The sequence below is a fragment of the Pseudochaenichthys georgianus genome, chromosome 16 (assembly GCF_902827115.2).
Source record: "Pseudochaenichthys georgianus chromosome 16, fPseGeo1.2, whole genome shotgun sequence".
Classification (NCBI taxonomy): Eukaryota; Metazoa; Chordata; class Actinopteri; order Perciformes; family Channichthyidae; genus Pseudochaenichthys; species Pseudochaenichthys georgianus.
In genome coordinates, this window is record NC_047518.2 from 15,930,757 (window position 1) to 15,954,230 (window position 23,474).

The 23,474-nt window shown below is 40.4% G+C and overlaps 1 protein-coding gene across 2 annotated transcripts in view; it reads left to right on the forward strand.

Annotated features, from left to right (window-relative positions):
• The window catches only part of LOC117460557 (clathrin coat assembly protein AP180), a 46,207-nt gene extending 22,978 nt beyond the window's left edge, over positions 1-23,229 (forward strand). The window contains exons 4-19 of one of the 2 annotated variants that reach the window (XM_071205813.1): positions 2,120-2,195; positions 3,177-3,279; positions 4,270-4,363; positions 4,802-4,913; positions 5,515-5,621; positions 5,709-5,750; positions 14,150-14,211; positions 15,029-15,041; positions 15,280-15,464; positions 15,564-15,649; positions 16,923-16,937; positions 17,151-17,363; positions 18,969-19,046; positions 20,325-20,427; positions 22,080-22,148; positions 23,102-23,229. In XM_071205813.1, coding sequence (XP_071061914.1) covers positions 2,120-2,195; positions 3,177-3,279; positions 4,270-4,363; positions 4,802-4,913; positions 5,515-5,621; positions 5,709-5,750; positions 14,150-14,211; positions 15,029-15,041; positions 15,280-15,464; positions 15,564-15,649; positions 16,923-16,937; positions 17,151-17,363; positions 18,969-19,046; positions 20,325-20,427; positions 22,080-22,148; positions 23,102-23,129 — 1,386 coding nt within the window. In that variant the 3' untranslated portion in view covers positions 23,130-23,229. Of the gene's footprint in view, positions 1-2,119; positions 2,196-3,176; positions 3,280-4,269; positions 4,364-4,801; positions 4,914-5,514; positions 5,622-5,708; positions 5,751-14,149; positions 14,216-15,028; positions 15,042-15,279; positions 15,465-15,563; positions 15,650-16,922; positions 16,938-17,150; positions 17,364-18,968; positions 19,047-20,324; positions 20,428-22,079; positions 22,149-23,101 lie in introns of those variants that run through there. The other variant, XM_034102061.2, reaches the window with a different exon arrangement.
• The last annotated feature ends 245 nt before the right edge of the window (positions 23,230-23,474 follow it).

Sequence of the window (23,474 nt, forward strand, 5' to 3'; positions counted from 1 at the left end):
CATCAATCTGGTGCACTTTGAGCACAAGATGACGAGATTATGGGTACAGCTCTCAACACTCATGGAACAGAACTGTATATTTCATTAATCCAAACATCTTTAGAATATGATCACAACCAATAACAAATCATTTAAACTTGTTTATTTTATAAACTCCTCTCTCTTATCTTATGTTACCTAGTTAGCTTTCTTTCTTTTTATTTATGCATATTTTACTAATCACTCCCCTTTTAAACTCTCTCTCTCTCGCGCTCTCTCGCGCTCTCTCTCTGTGTGCTCGTGCCACACACACACACACACACACACACACACACACACACACACAGACACACACACACACACACACACACACACACAGAGGCTGTGTGCTCCTCCGTGATGATGACGGCTTGAGGTTAAATAATAATAATAATAATTGCATTTGAAAGTGGGGGGGAGTCTGGGACACATACGGGATTTTGAACAGTGGGGGGGACATAAACGTAAATGACCAACAGCAGAGCTCGGGGCTATAATGCAGATTTGTTTTACTTTTTTATACTTTGTTGTTCTCCTCCTTTCCTCTGCTCTTGTCTCTGACTATGAGTGAGTGTGTGTGATTGTGTGTGTGTGTGTGTGTGTGTGTGTGTGTGTGTGTGTGTGTGTGTGTGTGTGTGTGTGTGTGTGTGTGTGTGTGTGTGTGTGTGTGTGTGTGTGTGTGTGTGTGTGTGTGTGTGTGTGTGTGTGTGTGTGTGTGTGTGTGTGTGTGTGTGTGTGTGTGTGTGTGTGTGTTTCAGAAGCAGAGCGGAGGAGAGAATGTGAATGTGCAAAGCGATGCAGTGGACACTGAAACATGCACATACATTGGATAAATAACATAAGCGTTTTGTTTATTTAATAAAAGAGCACATGTTCAATGTGAAAAGTGACCGTAGATAGATTATTTTCATCATGTGGCGCTATAGGCCTATATATATATTTTTTTTTAAAAACACCTTGAATTTCAGGGGGGGCACGGGGTTCCGTTGGGGTGGCGCAGTGTCCCCCCAAGACAATGGTAGGGGAAACACTGAATTCCATGTGCGTCAAAATTCTAATTTTTGCAAGCAAACTAGTAACTGGGCACTGGCAGTTACAGTCCTGCAAATCCGAGTCTAATATATTGATGATCTGGGAATTCAATTCAGTAAAAGTTCACTTTTATTTCCTGTATAATTAGCAGTGTATCATTTTATTACAATTTCTGACTTTTTTGTTAATTTTGACAAAGGAATTATTCATGGCACAGGCTTATTTTCTTTGAATATCTCCATTTTGAAAGTAGATGCTACATCAGTGAAAGCACTAAAGTACCTGTCCACATAGCCGCGGGAAGTAGGGTTGCTGGGGGTGGTCATCAAGGGCTGTTGACGGCCGGCTCGGTTCGCTCACGGCCGGCACCGCCCTTAATGTGTTTTTCAACGGCACCATTGAAGTTGCGCAGACAGACGACAGAGGTCCACCGTGTCCCCGCAGCGAGGCAACCCCCCCCCCGTTGACAATTTACCGCACCCCTTAAGTAAAATGACTTTCCTATGCCTGTCCGTGCTTTGTCTGCACTCCTTGCTATTGTTGCAATGCATAATGTTGGACAGTCATTCAATGTGAAAGGCATTTGTTTAGGCTTCTTAGTATGGTAAGCAGGGACTTTCTCTGATATAAGTCAAATTAGGTCATATCTGCAAAAGATCTTGAATCAGGATTATGCACCTTATCGGGCACAGGGGACGTGGGGGGTTACCTCCGGCGATGGTTTCAAATTTCAGCAGGTGTAGTGCAGAATTTTCTGGCAAAAATAATAATCAATTTGTTCTCTTCAGTTAATATTATTTGGGATCAGGGGGTCACAGGTTCAAACCCCACTGCAGTCAGCATGTCGTTGTGTCCCTGGGCAAGACACTTCACCCCAAATTGCTCCTGTGGGGATTGCCCACAGCATTGAGTATGTTTGTCGCTTTGGATAAAAGCGTCTAATAAGTAACATGTAATGTAATGTTAAGCTTTTTTGCCATAGCTGAAATTCGGGACAAATCACCATCTGTCATTTTCTGTCTGGGAGAGAGAAAAAAAGCCTGTGTACTGTATGTGTCCTTTCTTGCAGAAATTAATGCAGTTCCTGGCATCTAGAAACACCTTGTTCAACCTCAGCAACTTCCTGGACAAAACTGGCTCCCATGGTAGGTTGTGTTTCTTTCCTTCTCTCTCCAACCATCTTTCTCAACCCTTATCATCCCTTCATTTTGGTTCTCTGTCATCAATTATTTCACACTTCTTGCTAGTGGAGCCTCGCAGAGGGGGGTGCTGCAGCCCCCTCAGCACCCCCCCCCCCTTTCCCGCATCCATTCGCAATGCCTACTGTCTCGCAGATCCCCCGCAGCAAGCCAGCTCACACTGTCCGCTCCTCACAGCAGCGAGCCACGCAACGTCCCGCCAACACGGCACCCAGACCCCACGCAGCATTCTCATCTGTTTGTCCTTACTGGTGTCATTTTCTGGTTGCTAACGCCATTGTAACACATACTCACTGATGTTCCGCTGTAACGGTGGTGGACTCATCAGAACAGAGTGGGCGAGCTGACCAATCAGAGCACAGTGGGCTCACAGGGAGGGGGGGGCAGGAGCTCCAACAAGCCGTTTAGGACAGAGTGAATACACATACTATTCAGAGATGCTGTACGAGAAACCAATGTGAGTTTGGAAAATGTAACAATGTAAATCTATTCTAGTAGACCTCAACAATGGAATTATGATCAGTAGAAATGGCCATGTCATGGGACCTTTAAAGACTTTATAATCCGGATTACATTTAATACTTCAGTATCAATCTAACCAAGGGTTTAAGGTGCTAAGAAACTTGCAAATCCATAAAGAAAACAGGAATCCTTAGTAAAGTACTCTGTATTGTTAAGTAATACAAAAAAAGGCTTATTCGCTTCTTTGCCAAGAGTTCGATAAGTAGATCATTGCTACCACCTATGCTAATGCTAGCTGTTTCCCGCTGTCTCAAGTTGTTGCATTAATCTAATCGTTTCCTGACATTGTGAAACATCTCGGCTCTGTCTTTTTTTTCAAGGCATTTTAAGAGCCTCCACATACCCTGCTCTGAGTTGACATTGAAGACTGTGAATATGTTTTACTGATGAGTGTTTCCTCCTCAGGCTACGACATGTCCACGTTCATCAGACGCTACAGCCGCTATCTGAACACAAAGGCCTTCGCCTACAGACAGATGTCTTTTGACTTTGTCCGAGTCAAGAAAGGGTACCTTTTTCACTTCTCTCGCAACACTTCCGTGCCACACTACAGAATTTCTATTGACTATAGATTTTTAGCTTATCGATTTCAAAAATGCCCCTTTCTTACATGAACTCCATATCGATCAGAATAACACACCTCACACTTGGGTCTCATAAATGTGTAAGGAATGCAATGTTTATTTTGTTCAAAAACCCTAAAAAATGACATCCAGTCCAATGGAAGCGGTTCAGGAATGTGTTTGGGAGAGGAATTCTCTCTGGGGGGATCTTTGGGATTTTAGCTTTTGCAGACCATTTACATGCACACAAACCTTTAGAATACACTATAGGAAAGGGAAACCCCCAAAAAGCAAAATAGTGCCTTTTAAAAATGTTTCTTAACCACTTTGTTTGCATGACTAACAGAAGAAAATGACGAGACCAATTATTAAAATTGTTGACGAAAAAATACGAGACTAAAACTGAAACAAATAGTCAGTTTTGTTCTAATGCAGCAGTTTAGTGTCCTGTGCCACGCACCATATCAGGACAGGAAGCTAACCATGATAATGCCTTTTTTTACATAATAAAGACAGTTTGAAATGACAAGACCTGGAAGAAAGCAAAAAGCTGATATTGTGTCTCAAATAGATTTACTTAAATATAATGTGTAAGAGTTTCAATTAAAACACAATTCAACAACTTGTTTTGGTCAGGTTGATTAAATATGATGGAGGACATTTGACACAGGAATAAGACTAAGTTCAGTAATAACTGAGAAAATGACCACTGAGTGTACTGAGTGCAGAGATGAACACAGAGTGGGTCATTAATCATGTTTACAGAGGGAACAGTTCTGTTTAGCTGGCAGACACAGAGTCCCTCAGGCCAAATATAAATGCAGGATAGAGATCAGGTACTGGATACTGAACAGGTGCAGACAGGTTCTATAAGTAGACAGTCAGTCTGAGAGCTGGTGCTTGGTTGTGACATTTTCTATTTCTTTGTGTGTCAGAGCTGAGGGAGTGATGAGGACCATGGCAGTGGAGAAGCTGTTGAAAGGAATGCCCACCCTCCAGAGCCAGATCGACGCACTGCTGGATTTTGAAGTGAGTGACATTCGCTAATAGGGAACAAAGTCACTTTGAACGGTTACTGAACTTTATGAGGGATAAACACGATCAGAAAAAAGCTGCGTAGAAGCATCATGACAACTTGTAAATTGCAGCACCTTTTATGGAGATTATTTAAAGCAAAACTTAAAAATGTATAAACACATTTCTTTTTTAAATAAGGTATATTTATAATCTAGTCAAGTTTTGATCATTGTAAGGATAGAGGTGTTTAATCTGGAACTTTTCAATATGGTGTAGATGTATTTTGTGGATGTAACATATGACTGTTAACCTATAACATGATTTGACTTTAATAGGATTTTATTGTCTTTTAAATGCAATACTTACTGTTTTTATTATTAAAAGTTAGTTTGTGTTCCTTATAATCATATCCAAAATCCTAATCACACTGTTTCTTTTGTTTTGTCGCAGGTGCATGCACCAGAACTGAACAACGGGGTGATAAACGCCTGCTTTCTCCTGCTCTTCAAAGATCTGATCAAGTTATATGCCTGCTACAATGACGGCATTATAAACCTGCTAGGTACAAATCACCCCTTTCACCTAAATAATAAAAGAATAACAGTTTATTAACGTTAAAAGATTAGGTTATTGTATTATCTTCTTAATACTTTTTAGCTTCACTACTACTACTGTTGCACTCAGCTACACCCTAATTATATTATTTCTCCAGTACTGACAAAATAAATCTTTAAAAATGAGTCACAACTACACAAATCTATAGTTGAAAAGAAATAGTAGTTTTCTATAATAGCTGAGCCCTTTGCTCTTAGTGATAAATACTCCAACAGAAGCATTTGTCTGCACTATTTTCAGATCTGGTACTTTAGCCAGTATTGACAGCAGCAGAACACTGCATGATGGCTCAACTCTAAATTATCTAAATTGCCTAGCTGCATGGTATGAAGATTTACTCACTTATGTGTTTTTAATTTTGTTTGGACAACAGCGGAGCTCTGTCACAGAGGAATAAAATATATCAGGCTTTTGCTACACAGAAAATACGTTGTAGCAGGATTGATCCATTGTTGGTTTATTCTTTTCATGTGATTTATTGAAACATAAAATATCACCAGAGCTATTCCTTAACCTAAATATTAACATTTAAATCCTCTGTTATCCAGAAAAATTCTTCCAGATGAAGAGAAGCCAGTGCAAAGACGGGCTGGAGATCTACAAAAGATTTCTGGCACGAATGATCCGGGTTTCAGAATTCTTCAAAATTGCTGAGGTAGCCTGCAGAGCATATTATATTACTGAATATCAGCTTTATCTTAAACTGCTTTGGTAACTGTTTGGTCACTGTCTTCTTTTACAGCAAGTGGGAATAGACAAAAATGACATACCTGAACTCACTCAGGTAAGGCCTTTCCTTATCTTTTATTTATTGTCATGCACCCTTCATTGATCCTTTAAAGGGGACCTATCATGCAAAATGCACTTTTGTACGTCTTTTATACATGAATATGTGTCTCTGGTGTGTCAGGGAACTCACCAAGTGTCAGAAAACACACCCTCTCTCTTTTCCTCCATACCCAAATCTCTAAAAACGGGGCTGCAACGGATCTGATACAGACCGATACAGATTTGAAATATCTCTGACGTCAAAAACAAGGAGCTCCGCCTATATGGGCAATGGGGGGGTTGCGTGGCATGGTAACAGCATGGTAACAGCATGGTAACATGACGCTCGTGCCTCGCCCCCCTCCTTTGCAGGGTGCGTGGTCAGCTGCAGCTCATTTGCCACAGAATCAGCCCTTGCAAAAATAGGGCTGGAATAGAGCAAATAGAGCGAAATGAGGCATGGCTAAAATGCATGATCTGTTTGGTATTTTGAAAAAAAAACTTCACAGACATGTTTTGTATAGGTATGACCCTACAATATATTATTCAAATATAGCATGATAGGTCCACTTTAATCTTTTTTTTCTGCTGCATTCCTAATAATCAGTCTTTTACAGGAAACCAGGCTTTGTTGTATAAGAGGCATATTACACACGTGCATTTCAATTGTCCATGCAACCATTGACCTGTTGACTGTTGATTGACAGCTCCTGTGTGCCCTCATTCTCTTTCCATTTGCAGAGATGCAGATTGATCATTCAGAATGAGAGAGTGAGTAGCGAGCACAGAGCTAGCTTTTGGGAGCAAACAGCTTAGTGAAGGCAGACTTTTGACTGTACTGAATTGAAGCACAGTGCACAGTGCACAGCGCGTGCACAGCGTGTGCGCACAGCCGGCAGAGAAACATCAGGCACTCTGATGAAGAGGGATGATGTGACTGGAAGAGCTGATTGGATAAGCTGTGATATGCTGAGCAATGCTGCTGAGCGGGCGGCTGTTTTCTGCTTCTATACTCTGAGTTTAACATAGTTTCAGTTCAACAATATAATGACACAGCAGATAGTGTCGCAGTATTTTCTCTTTTCTTGTCTGTTTTCTTTATTTTTGGGTCACTAAAAAAAGTTATTCTTAAAATGCATATTATTTTCCTGTTGGTTACTAGATAAGTCTGAGGCTCTTTTGTGGAAATTCCTTAAGAGGTCTCTTTTAAGACATGGCTAAATTGATGAGGTGCATGAACATCGCGCTGTAATGCTGTCATTTACCTTGACAAATAATTAAAAGAGCAATGTTTTACAAGTGTATTGTATTGTGAGAATTCAAATTGTAGATGTTGTGTCGGATCGGCAGAACTAATCAAATCCATTATTTAATTTCCATGGATTTTTGTCAAAGCCTTGTTGAGATTTGCAAGATTAGCTTGAGTCAAAGCTAAGTGCCTGCATTATGTTTTTAGGCTACCTTTGTGGCCAGAATATAGGTATAGTATGACATTTTGGATACAAACCTTTTCATTCTGGGAGTTAGATGAGAAGATTGATACCACTCTCAATAATGTACAGTTAAATATGAGCTGTCACATGGTTGGCTTAGCTTAGCATGAACTCTGCAAAACGGGGGAAACAGCTAGCTTAGTTTCTAGGTGTCTTATCTGTTGTTCTTTAATCTATAAAAAACGTAATACTATCTGTGGTTTATTGTGTTATCTGGTGACGGCTTACGCTTCGCACATATGCTTCCTAACTGCCTTTGCTAGCATTGCTATTAGCGGGTGTAGTAGCTTTAAGAGGTTACATTTAACATTTACTTTAGGGTTTCCAATTAATGTACCGGTCGCTACAGTTGAATTTTCTACTGCAACAATCCCCACGAAAATACACAGTGTACCTGCGACTGTTACAATGAATGAAGGCTCGATAATCAGCTCACGGCATATAGGTGTAAGCAGAGGTAAATGCTATTTTTATAGGTGGTGTGTGGGGATGTTCCCCTGGGAAGTTTTTTTTTTAAATATTGAAGTTAAAAGCATCAATCTGGTGCACTTTGAGATCAAAATGAAGAGATCTATGGATACATCTCTCAACACCCATATGAAACAGAACTGTAAACAGATTTTCTTTTATCACTCCCCTTTTAAACTGTATTCTTGTTTTACTGTCATATAGTATTTCATACCTGTTTTTCATTTATTCTCTTATTTTTGTATGCCTATAATGATCATATAAACGTGTGCTTCGGAAATACTTGTTTACATTAATCATGACCAAACCGTTTGAGACCCACTGAGATAACTTAGACTAAAGTTAACAAAACACTCAACAGTCCTTTAGCTCACCTGAGCCTCTCAGTCTGACAGGAGAGAGCTCTCCCTCCACCTTGTTGTGGAAACAGCTCCTTATATCCGTTAGCATAGCTAGCTAGCATCAGATGCTAACAACAACAACAACAATCTCCGGTACCAGTGGGCGCTCTCTCTCGCTCGTGCACGCACACAGAGCCGAGCTTGAATGAAACACAGAGACCCAGAAGTATGTGTACTGTAGCATATTATTATTGAATCAATCGTTTTTCAAATGATCAATTTCACACATAAAAATAAAAAAAGACATACATTTCTTGGGGGTGCTATGGCTATCCTAGGGGGAGCTGCAGCACCCCATAGCGCCCCCCTGGCGCCGCCTATGAGCCTAGCGGATATACTGTTCTCAGTGTTTTCCCTACCATTGTCTTGGGGGTGCTGCGCCACCCCAACGGAATTTTTTTTATGGCCTATATCGCCAAATCGAAACTGAAAATAATCTATCTACGGTCAATTTTCACATTGAACATGTGCTCTTTTATTAAAGTGGACCTATTGCTATATTGGAAACATATATTATAGGGCCATACCGATACAAAACATGTCTGTGAAGTTTTTTTTGCAAACAGGCTGATTCTGCTTTAGCCACGCCCCTTTGTAGCGTCACGCAGCTTTCACCTGCTAGAGATTTCTACCGGGGGAAAGCTCAGCGAAACGCTGCAGTGATTAAACACCCTCATCCCGCCCTGGCAGCACCACCCCCCGCCCCCCCAAAAGCTGTAAACCTAGGGAAACACTGGTTCTGATTATTTAGGGTAGACTTACAAGCATTTTACAAAATGGTGCTAAATGTCTTTGCTAGCCTGATAAATAAAGGTCAGTGACGGTTTTTGGATGACACCACCATTTTTCTTACCATCCTATGTCCGCCAGTGTTTGCCAAGAAACATTTTGCAATAAATGATCAGGACAGGATGACATCCTTCTTCAAAACCCATCTCATTTTATTTATGCCTGGTCTTTCCAAATGAGATACTGGTGATACATTTTGATTAATGTGTCCAGTGGAGCAAACTATATCAATCTCCTGGATGTCTCGCACTGTAGTGGATACATCTCAGTCTTAAACACCTATTTCTGTTCTTATCCCTCCCGGGAGGTATTATTACTGAAGCACAAACAAGTCAGAATAATATCACCATCTGAAGTGTTTTTAGAATAGAGAGTAGATACAGAAACACAGACACAGAAAAAGGTGACAGAGTCCATCATATCACATCATATTTCCAACATAGTGCCAGAAGGCCACCTATGGGATTAGTTTTGTATCATAAAGATAAAGAAACACTTTCTCAGAATAAAGCAAAAACTATGAGTTTAAAAGAAAAAAGTCAAGCAAAATAAAATCAATTTCAAAAATAAAACTATAAGTTGCAAACAAATCATTTGTGTAATCATGTAAACTATAAGTATTTTTTGTTTGCAGTTCTTGTTTCTTCTTTCTCAATGATCAGACTTTTGCTCTCGCTGCAGCTCTCTCGTTTGCGTTCCCTCATTTTTTGTTTCAGATTTTGACACAAACATCCCAGGTGGGCGGGACTTTCAGGAGTGTGTCCCCATTGGCTACTCAGCTTTTGAGTTACAGCCCACTACACCACAGATCATAGAGTGCAACCCATGCAGCAAACTCTGGAGTCCACTCGGCCACGTTAGTGTTGGTGTCTCCTGAGGAGTTTCATGAACATATCGGACTTATCTTATGGATTGCAGTGCATTATACTTGTGATGTGTAGTTTATACTTTGTTCCAACTTTAAATATTTTAATACCTGAACACACTGCTGCTGTTAAATAATTTCCCAATTTGGGATTGATAAAGTGTCTGTCTATTTATTTTATAGATTAAAAAAACACATCTATGTATTTTTAAGCTAAAGGTGATGCACAATATAAACTGTATACTATTATTTTTCAAAGACATGTTACATTTCAAAAGCATATATTGCTATGTTTAGGACAAACAATTAAAGACTGCTTTAATTGAACAAATTCTGCAATATAAAAGTGGCAGATTTGCTTTATTAAACAGACCAGACCTAGGTTGCATACCAACACAATTAGGAACATGCTCACATCTTACTATGTTGGTCTGAAGAGCTGAAGCATTCATACACAATGGATAAAACGGTGTTGTTTCATTCTATATCCTGTGAGAAAAATGTAAAAATTCGACATACTATTCCTAGCCTGAGGAAGATATGAATAATCAACAGATTTGAATGGAATCTCTAACATTTTCATGTAGAATAAAGACAAAAGAGTGATTATACAAATTACATTTATTGAAATTTGAACCAGAAGATGAAGTCTCAAAGAATGTTTTAAATAAAAGGACATAAAACAAAAAGGTGGATAATAATACAATCTATTAAATGTATATGTAAAGACATTTGGTCAAATGAAATGACACTGAGCTGATAACAGTAACGCCAGCGTTGATGAAGCTGGTGCAGTTCTTTCTTCATGCTCCTCCGTGCTGTCCCCTCAGAGGAAGTGGGAAAACGGGATAAGGAGACTCTGGACGCCACGCTGTCTCAATGATCCACACTGTTAATATGAGAGGAAAATAAACGTGTTAGGAAATGAAAAATATGAAGTTAACAAATAAAACACAGCTCATGGACGGTAGGTTTTCCTCCAAAGTTAACTCAGCCTCCATTGATTTTCATATCAAATTAGTGTGTTAATAAAATAAGCTATCATGGCTTATACTTGCATATCTAAACAGAATCATGAAAACCTGTTGGTAGAGTCAGGCACACGAGTCTGTTTGAGTGTGTGCGCCGGTGTCTGAACGCTCACTCACTGCTAGCTATGTAGCTAACTGTTAGGCTACTTAGCTTGCATTGTTATGAATCTAAAGGTAGCACAAGCTAACTTTCACAGCTTTACTTCTCACTTAACACAATAAAGAAACAGAACGTATAGCACAAACAACACATGATCAATACTTACATATATTTTCACTTGTAGTATTCTTTCACACACACATACGGGTATTGGGCCGAGTGCGACACCGTACTTCCTGTATCCACCATTTCACGCGAGGTGCAAGCAGAATATCATAGTCTATTGCCTTAATCAATATCTAGTCACCTCTAAAATACCACATAAATGCAATGGCATGATAATATTATTGTGACAAGTGGGGTATTCACCTGGTGTTTCCAGAAATTAGACGTAGATGCAGCCAAAATCGACGAAGGCCACTTTCAAGGTTCGTTTTTCCATACGTCTGCAGGCAGTCTTGTAAGGGCAATCCGACAACCCACACAGCTCTAGTTTACGCTGGTAACGACCTAGAGCACACCCCTCCAGTCCAGAGATGTAATCCGAAGACATGCAGCGATTTCTTCGGTCGTTAATTCAGAAAAAAAACCTAGTGCGCTCTGCCTGGCACTTTAGCTAGCTGTTTACATTAGCACCTCCAGGATATTAGCACCTCCAGGAAAATGGCATATTTATATGGCGCGCGTTGCATTGTGGGTAGCTCGTGACGTCACTGTGTGTGAAAGAATTATAATAATTGAAATGCTGGTTCTTCTGGGGGTCTTCTGTCGACGCTCAGCTAGCTACCGCACCGCAGCTGCCTGCACTGTACAATCGCTGGAGGACTGGGCTGTCACTAAAAAGCTGAGTAGCCAATGGGGACGCACCCCTGAAAGTCCCGCCCACCTGGGAGGTTTGTGTCAGAAGAATCTCAAACAAAAAATGAGGGAGCGCAAAAGAGAAAGCTGCAGCGAGAGCAAAAGTCTGATCATTGAGAAAGAAGAAACAAGAACTGCAAACAAAAACCTATGTTAAAACAAAGAAAAAAGACTTATAGTTCACATGATTACACAAATGATTTGTTTGCAACTTATAGTTTTATTTTTGAAATTTATTTCATTTTGCTTGACTCAGTTTTTTTTTCTTTTAAACTCATAGTTTTGCTTTATTCTGAAAAAGTGTTGCTTTATCTTTATGATACAAAACTAATCCCATAGACAGCTGTCACATCCACTAGGATATGGTTCAGCAACTTTCATATTGGCATCTACGGATGGTAACTTCTCCTATACTGTATGTCTCTTGTTATAGAGCTGTTGTGTCTTTTTTTGCCTGCAGAAAGTATTTTTTTGCGTGTTAGGAACAGACAAATGAAAGTCTCTGGATGATAAATGTTCCCTCTTAGTGCCAAGACTAAAAATGATCAGCCTCTTTGCCTTGTTGGTCCTTTTAAGTTTTAGGAATAATAGACTAGACAGCTTTGCATGGATAAATCCAGCAAATGGAGCAGGGAATCAAGGAAAAGTGAATTAGTGACTCATTGTATTGGCGGATTTAACTTTGACCTCTGTCAATAGGCCTGTTGGATATTGAACCATCCTTTTAACTGCATGTTGGGAGGTGATAATGTCTCTTTTTGCCCCGAATGAGCATGCAGCTCTGCATCGTGGCTGGCTGGAACATTGATCTCTATTAGCATTGCAATGAACCCTTGGTTCTGTTGCTGTTTTATTGGTAATTGTTTTTAGATTGTTGTTTGTTGTATCCAGTTTAATAACCCTAATGCATTTTGGAAACTCAATGCTACGACACATTTGGTTGGTGCTGGACAAATATTGATAGCCATCACACAGCAAACCAGTTTGACTAGATACACTGAACAAGAATATAAACGCAACACTTTTGTTTTTGCTCCCATTTTTCATGAGATGAACTCAAAGATCTAAAACATTTTCTATATACACAAAATAACCATTTCTCTCAAATATCGTTCACAAATCTGAAAAAATCTGTGATAGTGAGCACTTCTCCTTTGCCGAGATAATCCATCCCACCTCACAGGTGTGGCATATCAAGATGCTGATTAGACAGCATGATTATTGCACAGGTGTGCCTTAGGCTGGCCACAATAAAAGGCCACTCTGAAACGTGCAGTTTTGCTTTATTGGGGGGGTCCGAAAACCAGTCAGTATCTGGTGTGAGGGGTAGGGTTAGGGTTAGGGTAATGTTGTGAATCGAGTGGCCCATGGTGGTGGTGGGGTTATGGTATGGGCAGGTGTATGTTATGGACGACGAACACAGGCCACTCGATTCACAACATTACCCTAACCCTACCGCTCACACCAGATACTGACTGGTTTTCGGACCCCCCCATACCCCCCCAATAAAGCAAAACTGCACGTTTCAGAGTGACCTTTTATTGTGGCCAGCCTAAGGCACACCTGTGCAATAATCATGCTGTCCAATCAGCATCTTGATATGCCACACCTGTGAGGTGGGATGGATTATCTCGGCAAAGGAGAAGTGCTCACTATCACAGATTTGTTCAGATTTTTGAAAAATATTTGAGAGAAATTGTTATTTTGTGTATATAGAAAAAATGTTAGATCTTTGAGTTCATCTCATGAAAAATGGGAGCAAAAACAAAAGTGTTGCGTTTATATTTTTGTTCAGTGTAAATGTATGACTTGAAATGTAAAGAACTGACAGGATTTTTTCATTTGGGAAAAAAGCCCCCAAAAAAGGGTTTTGCCTTTTAGATTGCGTGTAAATTTGATTAACATTTGGTTGTCAGTTTTAATAAAAAAATCGTAATTTAAGATTCATACACCAATTTACGTGTGGAAAAAGCAATGTATCAGCGTTGAACCCAGTGAGAGACTGAAGTTCAAAGATGAATAATTCATAGAGTTTGAGATTACAATGTCTGTCATTTGTCATTTGTGTTTCAAGAAAGATGTTACTATGACTTAAATCTAAGAAAATATCCAAAAGAAAATTCGCGTAAATGTATCTCCATAATTCCACATTTTTCTTTGAATATTACCCCCCTTTGCCTGGCTTGAAAATAGGATTCCAGGTATCTTTTTCAATAGTTTTTTTAATATAAAGACTCTTACTCAAAGAGGAAGCATCGTCTCAGAATCAGTCAGTTACTCATACGTTCTGAGCCAGTGTGATCCACCGTGTTCTATTGTGGAGTAAAATCATTTTGTAAGCCTTCCCTGACCATAAGTCTTTATAATGTGAAAGTCCCGGTTGTATCACTCTCTCTTTATTATTCTACAGGCCCCACACAGTCTTCTGGAGTCCCTGGAGACCCACCTCGACACACTGGAGGGAAAGAAGCCGTAAGTAGTTCAATATAGCTGCAAGCTGTTTACTTTTTAAATCGTTTGCAACATGGATCTGAAGCTTTAATAATCCTGTAATTATACAGTTGAATGCTTCTTGGATTGCTAAAAGCTAGTGAGTGATTTGGGCTCTAGATAGCTGGATGTGCTATTACAGTGATTTAGCTCCTTCTCTTTGGCCTGTGTGATCAGTGTTACATCGTAGGTTACCTTACCTTACCTTACCTTATTTCCTGTTACTTCTCTAACATGCACTTCCCTCTGTCTTTGCTTAACTCAGAGAGGATAAGTAAGTATTCTCTGTCAATGGGAAATGACCTAAATATAATTTATAGTTTGAGTCATTCTGAAGAAATTACATCTGAGTCGGCATTTGTGTTGTGTTTAAGATGCAGTTTGTGACCTAATATTATTTCCATCATTATTGTCGTTGACATACTGTACAAGGGGAAGTCTTCCCTTTGAACTCATGTCACTACTAACATAATCATCTTTGTTATCATGTGACCGTACAATCGTCCCTGACTGCAACAAAGCTTTAACAGGCATGCCTTTCAGAAACATTACTTCCTGTCAGTAATGTGGAAAAACAAAGCTTTGCCAAAGTGGACCATCACTCAGCAGTGCAGCGTGGGCCCTTTTAATTGCAGTTGTGTACTAAATGGAATTGTGTTGAGATGTTGCCTGCCTAAAAACAACACCAAAGTAACACTTAAGCTGTCACTTTGCTGCCTCCCATCTCCGTAACAGCTTTTATGTTTCAGCATGTACATCAGGAAACTCTTTAACTCATTTGCTTTCATTGTTTTTGCAGATCGCCCACCAAGGTAAGCTATATTCCATTATAATCATTATGTAATGTTAATAATGATAGTCTTTATAGCACTAAAACTACAACATTTATAAATGCTTAATTTGACTTGTACCTTTACCCTTCACAGTTTACTACGAACAAGTAGTGATTAATTGGGAATTCATGTGTTGAAAAGCTGCTGAATCACATCAGCTTATATAACAGCGTCAGGTTTCATGTTAACAGGGGGGGGATGTGTTTTTTTGCTGCAGGACGCTCCAGCCAACAACAGCGCGCCCCCTGTGCCCCCCGCCGCTGCTGCTGCTGTTGCACCAGCCAGGCGCAACGCTCCAACTCCTGGAGGGGGCCCTCCTGCTCGCCCCGGGCCTCCTGTCAAACCTCCTCCACCCACTATCACCCCCACCCCTCCAGCCCCAATCACCACTACTACCAGCAAGTAAGAGTCACTCAACAATGTTCCAAAGTGTTTGAGCTGAGCTGTCCGTATTGCATTAGAAACAGGTCTCTCAACCCCCTCTCTCTTTTTCTGTGATAGTGATTTTGATTGCTTCTTGTTGGATCTCGACCCAATGGCCTCCTCCTCAACAAAGGGAGCCACTTCCTCCATGACTGGATGGGGAGGTGAGAATAGCCGAGCTTGGAATTTCCGCTTAGTGCACTAGCATTTCCTTTAACCCCGCCTCCCGGCCGCTCAGTCTCGGTTAAATCGGCCAATAGTGAATTTTACACAATTATTACCATGAGGGCTATCTAACTGTTCATTCTAAGAAGCTGATATACTTAAAAAAAAATAACCAATTATTTCCAGATGTTTCTTTCTTAAATTGGTCAAATTCAAATCATAGCCCAACGCTTTCCCTGTTTACCAATGGGTGTCTGGATTTCAACTTCTCATTTCTAAGCCTTTTGCATGACAACTCTTGCTAGCATATTTTAGCAGCTGTAGCTAGCTAACTAATTGCTAACCCACAATTTGGTTGAAAACACTGTTTTAACTTTACAATTCGATGCAGTGAGTAGATGATGTTACTACACTGGAAGTATTAAACCTAATGTAACCTGGCTGTCACCCTACATCAAAATATATTGAGCTAACAAGACGCTGCTAGGACTCAAATGAAAGCTTAAATACAACTCTAGGTACTAAGCTAGGTACTGTTTCAGCTTTTCCTATTTCAGAGCTAATAAACAAACAGTAAGTCTAGCATTCTTTTTGATGAGATGTTCTTTGGCCTAAACTTATTTACAGAGAACCTTTTTTAATATACATGAATTCCATCAAAGGCAAATGCTGATGTTTGGATTTTTTATCTCTTCAAATACAGACTTGTTTTATTAGGACAATTCAAATCATAAAGTGAGTTGAGGTCCCTGTCAAGTAATTTGAATATTACAGTAAAAGTAATGGAAAATAATTGCTACTTAGAAGAGGCAGGGGAAGGGGAAATAAATACAAAAATCTATTGTCTGATTTGAAAAAATGATGGCAGTAATAGCAAGTATACCTATTTCGTATATTAACTAAAACAGCAGTGGTCTTTTATAATGATTCCGTATAGTACATTAAAGAAGTGGTACCCGTACCCTTGTTGATGCTTTTTTTGAACAATGTTGTATAAATTACAGAGCATTTCCCATTTTAAACCTGACGTTGCTCTTTGGCATGCCCTCCGTTTATCCCAACATCCCAACCCTGAACATGGCCGTAGTCCAACGGTTCTCTAAATTACATAAAGGAGCTTTTAGCCTTATTGGAACTTACTATTGGCTCATCATGACTGCTTTTTATCTGGCTTCTCCTCTATAGTGTTGGCAGCTTGCAAATACAAACATTTCAGAATGTCATACAAATCAATCATCCTCTCACCTGTGTTTCTGTCTGTCTGTTGTACAGATCTCTTGGCTGAGGGTGAGTACTCTGTTGATCTTATTCTAGAAAGGCCTGCAGGCATTTCAATTTTCTCCACTTGGCTTTCTAACTGAATTTCTCAGAATTTAGCGCCTGCTAAGCATGTGTTTGTTTACACTTTTCAGTCTCTCTGACACTACCGTCTTCCTTCTATCTTTTTTCTCCTATTCCTCTCTTCTGGGGGATTGTGACTGATGGGGTTTATACAAATAGCAACTCCGGCTGCTGCTGATGAAGCCTCTGAAGCTCTCCTAGAGGAGGAAGAGTCAGCTGAAGTGGCTGTTGCAGTAGCTGCTGCTCCTGTAAGACCCGCACCTCCCTCCGCTGCAGCTACTCTTGCCGCTGCTGCTGCTGCAGCCGCCCCGGCCCCCGCCTCACTGCCAGCTTCAGCTCCCACCACAGCCGTAGAGATGGACTTTTTCGGAGGTCAGTCTGGGTCGGGGATATACTGTAGGCCTGCCAGCTTATCTACACCAAACCCTTTTTTATTTGAGTATTTTGCTGATTACTTTGTAAAAAACGTAGGGACAGCAATGGGATTGTGTACTCACTATATGTTGCATTTAAACAAGTAAATGACTTCATCAAAAACCATACAAAGTCTACGGGCTGTTGTACATCAGATTATACGTTAATGTGATGTATGCATACTTTGTGTGATATCTAGAAATGAGTGTTTCTGCTACAATCAAGTATGGAAATGTACTTTATGGCATTAAAGATGGCATCATAGCCCCTGATTGTGACGCTCAAGTATTGCCATTACATTTGAGTTCATAGCGAAACATCAGATACAAAATAGATAATATATAATTTTATAAAAAGTTAAATTACATATTTTTGAAAAATGTAAAGAGCTGTTCAAGAAAACACAAACTGCTCATTGAAGGTATTTCCAGAAACCTTAGTGACGCTTCTTACTATCTGTATACATTTGTTTTGATAAGTTGCAACTGTATAGGACATAAGTATTCCCCCTATTGCAAAAGAAAGGTGTAGTATAATGCTTTATTTTGTATGACTAATATGAAAAACTGGAAAGACCAAAAGAGGTGCACCTTTCCTAATTCAGCAGTGGAATACGTTTTCATCCGGTCTTTGAGGATTCTGGAAATGTCTTCATCACAACTCTGTTGTTTCTTTCAAATGACCTTCTGAGCCGGGTACCCTATATACTGTTCAACAAAAGAATAGTGCTGTGACTCAAAAGTAATAGTTTTATATCATGTTTTCTAATGTTTAGCATTCAGCTTTGTTAAAACCATGTACACTCACGTGCTAACATACTAACGTCAAGCATTCACACACTCTGTTTTGCATTGAGCACAGAGCAACAATGTTAATCATTCGTGGCACATCACAACAATATGAGCCAGTTTTGTGGATTACTTGCTTTTCTCTGGGTTTACTTAAGGCTGCACAATTGCTACAAAACACTTATTATTAGATTGGACATGAATGTGTTTCATCAGAGACTCATAAACTCACCTTAATTAACCCACAGCATCGTAATTAATCTTCTGTTATGACTCGTATTTTGGTGATCTATTGCCCTTTGGTTTATTTGTCCATCACCCTTAATGATTCTCCCCCCAATGACATACTAACAGTTTCACACACATGTCAAGATGATGGCTGGATTTATTTAATCAGAGAAGTGTCTGCTGAAAAGAGCTAATTGAGGTTTTCTTTTTTCAAAGAAAGCCTCTTTCGTCCTTGACCTTGACATTTCCCCCTCTTGTCACAGAGTACCAGTAACTTGTGACAACTTGCCTCATTTCACTGAATGCAGCATTATGCAGCCCTTCAAAACTCACCAAGAGACTGATGCTACCATCAGATTATTCACTGCAATTACGGGGCTGCATATTTCTTGTATTCTCTGCTTTTTATCCTAATGCTGACCTTTCATTTTTGTTTTCTGTCCATTCCATCTGTTGACTCATCTTTTGTCCTTTACATCCATGTGTCTGTCGGGTGTTATGTTTGTTTCGTTTGCGGTCTGGCTGTTTTTCGTCTGCTATACCCTAGATGCGTTTGCACCCTCCCCAGGAGACGGTCCTGCTGCTGTGGCCGCGGGCCCCGCTGCTGATGCTTTTGGTGGATCTGGTGGGTGACTCAACAGCCTCTATATGTCTGTGTGTGTGTGTGGGAAAGCTGTTGCTTTTATTATATCAAAGCTGCTTCTGCTTACATATGAGACAGTAGAACCAACACATGCCTAAGGGCCTACTGTCTCACCCCAAATCCTGCTCTAATGCCCCAGCCATGAACCCTCTCCTCCCTCATCTCGACTACACTTTTCCTCTTAATATTCACCCAGTGCAGTACAAAGCACAGTGCAGCTATTAGCCATTTTTTTTCTAACAATGAAGACAATTTTCTTTGGTAAACCTTACCCCTGATACTACATGGTGATTAGTCATTGTCAAGCTTTTCTTACCTTTTTTATAACTTAATTAAGTCTCTCTCTCTGGCCTTGCATATGAACAGAACAATGACTGGAGCGATCTATGACATTCCCACGCAGTTTTTCTTGCAAATAGCTTTTGGACCATGCAAATGTTATAACTCGCAATGTTAAGATGAGAAAAGTTTTTGTTTTTTTTGCTGGATTTGCGTCACCAAAATAAAGGGTTATTCATTGGCCCATGCTACACTAACCAACCAAGTTGCATGGAATTCCGCTCCGCCAGTAGTTTAATAGTTATTGCAGTCAATGCTTTGCTTTCTCTGAATGGAAAACGTTCAGTCCTGCTATTTGTTTAGTTCTGTTAGCTGTTAACTGTTAGCCACACACACCTTCCAAAACAGTCCATGCTAAACCAGTTGTTGTGGTACTTACTGGCTGTGAGTACTGAGTCAACACTCCATGATACAAGAAGTCCTGAGGAGAAAAGTCATAAATGATCATAACAAATATGATGCTGATGGGTCCAGCAGCATGCAAGATGAGCTGTGGATAGACACATAGATACACACAGGACCAATCTCATTATCTTCTAATGGAGATAATAACAATGAACCAGGGACACTGAATTGGGTGTTCTCATTATTAACAAAACTAATTGGGCTGTGGGCCAGTCGACCAGAAGTTGTAGTCCATTATTATTTACTGAAGAAATGTTCCCCACTGTCTATTATTTAATGGAAGCAAGCAATTCTCAATTGAGGTTATTGAGTGACCGTGTTATTGATTGGCTTCCTTTGTACCTAACTGGGATTTAAAGCTTCAGAAGCCTCACAAACATGCTTTTTACAGTGTTTGTTGCTTTAACAAATCCCTCCTTCCCCTTCCTCATCCACTTCACCACACCCTTCCCTTCTTCTCTAATCATAACCCCCTCCTAACTATTCATCACCACCGCCTTGCTGCTCTTCCTGAAGACCCCTTCGCTACGACAGAGGGGAGTGCAGACATTGCTCCAGAGATGGACCTGTTCGCCATGAGGCCCACTGACAAGGGGGGCCATCATCACTCCCTCCTCTCGTGAGGCGCCGACCATCGTCGTCCCCATCGTCGTCCCCATCGTCGTCCCCATCGTCGTCCCCATCGCTGCCCCTGCTACCCCCACCCTTTCTTCCACCACCACCGACACCACCACCACAGAGTCTGCAGCCGCTCCGACTCTAGATATCTTTGGTGGTAAAGTCTTCTCGCTCTCATTATGCCTCTCACTGCATTGCCCTGCATTGTGACGATGATGATATTTGCTTTGCTAGTGATGATGACTGTGTTGCCCTGGTTAGTGATGATGACAGTAGTGGCGATGATAATAACCTGCCCAGTCCCTACATTCCAGATTGTTTGATTTGAGCATATTGACCTCCTCTGCAGCTTTTACATAATACAAAATGTATCAATAATTAAGCCAATTGTAAAATAAACCCCTTAAATGGTCATTGTTGGCGACCAAAATGGCTAACTTGACATCTTTGGAGAATAACTAATAATTACCTTTTTTTTATTGACAGAGGTTGCTCAATTTGTTTTGATTATATGAACCTAATACTAACAAACAGACTCCGGGAAGAAAATTGTTTTCTTCTCATGCTTGTATTTTAGAAACTGTTACCTGAGAATGCTTTATTGTAGCGTATGCACTTTAGTTAAAAGGGAATATTGCTCAATGACAGACATTGTATATTCTATCGATATCTTTCAATTCAGAAAAAGTGTAGATAATGCATAGATAATGGTTAAATGGATAGACATACGTTACCCCATGATAAAAAAAGAGCTATTGAAGTTTGTAGCTGAGCGAGTGGCATGGTTCAAAAGATAGCAATGTAAGGCAGCAACAACTGGCAGTTTTGTTAAGTACTTGTTAGCAAATGTTAGCAATGCTAACAGGCTAAAGTCTGCTGACTAGTCTATTCATATCAGCATTTTAGCTCAGTCCTCATGAGCATGTTAGCAGGCTTATGCTAACATGAAGCTCAAATCACAGCTATACCTCAAAAGTATAGCCTCAAAGAACTGCTGGCACTAGCATTGGAGATTGGAAAATAACTGCTATTTGATAGCAAAAAGCATTGAATGTCATCAAGATGCAATGATAAAAATAACGTAGTCTTCATGCTGAGCAATATACCCTTTTAACCTTTGCACTGTTCCGTTTTGCATTGCATTGTTACACAGCAACTTACCCTGTTTAATGACCCAACTATCTGCTTTCCCTCATCTCTCTTCTGAACTCATCACTCTGAATGCACTGGACTTGAAATCTGAATGTACATTTGATTGTGTGTCCTTGTTCTTAGATATGTTTGATTCAATGCCTGAGCAAAGCCCTACCACAGAATCCAAAGCTGCTACCACTCCTAGCGTAGACCTTTTTGGTGCAGGTACAGGAGTTGATATCCATTTGTCTGTATGTGGAACCTGTTCATCTCTTCTGGTTTCCATACCTCTACTCCTCTGTCGACTGTTTTACTTTCCCCCACACGTCTTGGTTTGTCCCCCATAGTGGTATGAGAACTGCATGTAACCCACGCATGAAGTCTTGGATTGTCTTGTGGCTGCTTTCTATTTTAGCTGTGTCTTTCTACCTGCCACGCTAACACATTTTCTTTTGCTTCCGGACCCCTATGGTTTTCTTCTTTCTCGTGTTCTGCCTATCGCTTGCGCTGGTAAATTAGACCTTCCTGCTGTTTCACGCGGGCCCTCTCCTTTGCCCGAGCCGGTTCTTTCTGGAGACATTGTGACCGGTAAGTCAAGCTGACACTGCATCACTGTTTTCCTTTTTCTCATGAAGAGTGCAGCCAGCTTCACATTTTATGACGTTTTTGTTGCATGGTGCTGGTGTATGCACGCACATACACACCAGTTCTGTGCTACGAATGGTGCACGCTTCAAGGATGTGGATACACAGTGTAAGGGAGATCTTTGACTGTTTTGAGGTAGAGTTGTTTGAGGTACTATCCATTGTCTTCAGAAGATGATAGTCGGCAAGCCCCCAGTTTGGAGACACAGACAGGACTTCCAGCACAGAATCTCTAGCAATGTATTGCTTTGGGTGGGGCAGAAGCAAAACCTATTATAGCAACTTAATAGAAAAGCCCAAGGTATAGGCTATATTTAGAATATTTTCACCAATTGACCTTGCTGGGAGACAGTTCTTTAAAACAACATTAAAATAATTATACATTTACCAAACAGGCACAAATAGACTTTGAAATCAAAGCAGCAGAAGACCAGCAACCAATGTGTTCTGTGAGGTACAGAAACTGTTTTTGTCAATTGAGTCTCATGGCCTTGAAGAGGAACATAGAATAATATAATGGCTTCTGTAAGAATGGGCTGTCCAACTGCAAGGTAAAGCTGTAAATATATCCTAAATAAAGCGTACACTTGAACTGATATTGATTTATTTCAAGGTGGCTTAAACCGTTTTAAGTTCTTCCCCTTTCAGTTTTTTCAAACTGTGCGTGGTAAAATACGGACTTTGGATAAGTACCTCATACAATCCCACATCAAACAATCCAAACGTTCCCTTAAGATGCAGAAGCCTGCTTCTTCTCTCGATGTCTGCTATGCTTTTAGAGTAGGCATACTGAGCAAAGCATTCTCCCCTTAGAAATAAAGCTGTCACTGATAAATGTAGTCATTGAGAGTAATTGAATCTCGTCCTGCTTCTGTCTCTGGCCGTCTCTCTCTTCAGACTCATATTCATCCCTAGAACCTTCTGAGGCTGCTTCTGCTCCTTCTTCAGCCTCTGCTTCAGCTCCTGCTTCTGCTCCTGCTCCTGCAGCAGCTTCTAGCCCAGAGGCCTCCTCTCCACCCAAAGCAGAGCCAGCACCTGTCATTGACCTTCTGGGTACTGTACCACAGAACACACATATCTCTCACGACGTGCTGAATGCAAATGGTTGAACTTGCATTTGTGTAATCTTATGCATCTCTTCTGGGTATTTTATTATCATCTGCAGTTGTTACAGTAAGGTCTTGAGTGTTTTTACCAGTACAACTATTGGATGTTTCAAGTGAACTTTACGAAGAGCTGAAAATGTTGCTTGCTGGGGTAAAAACAGTGC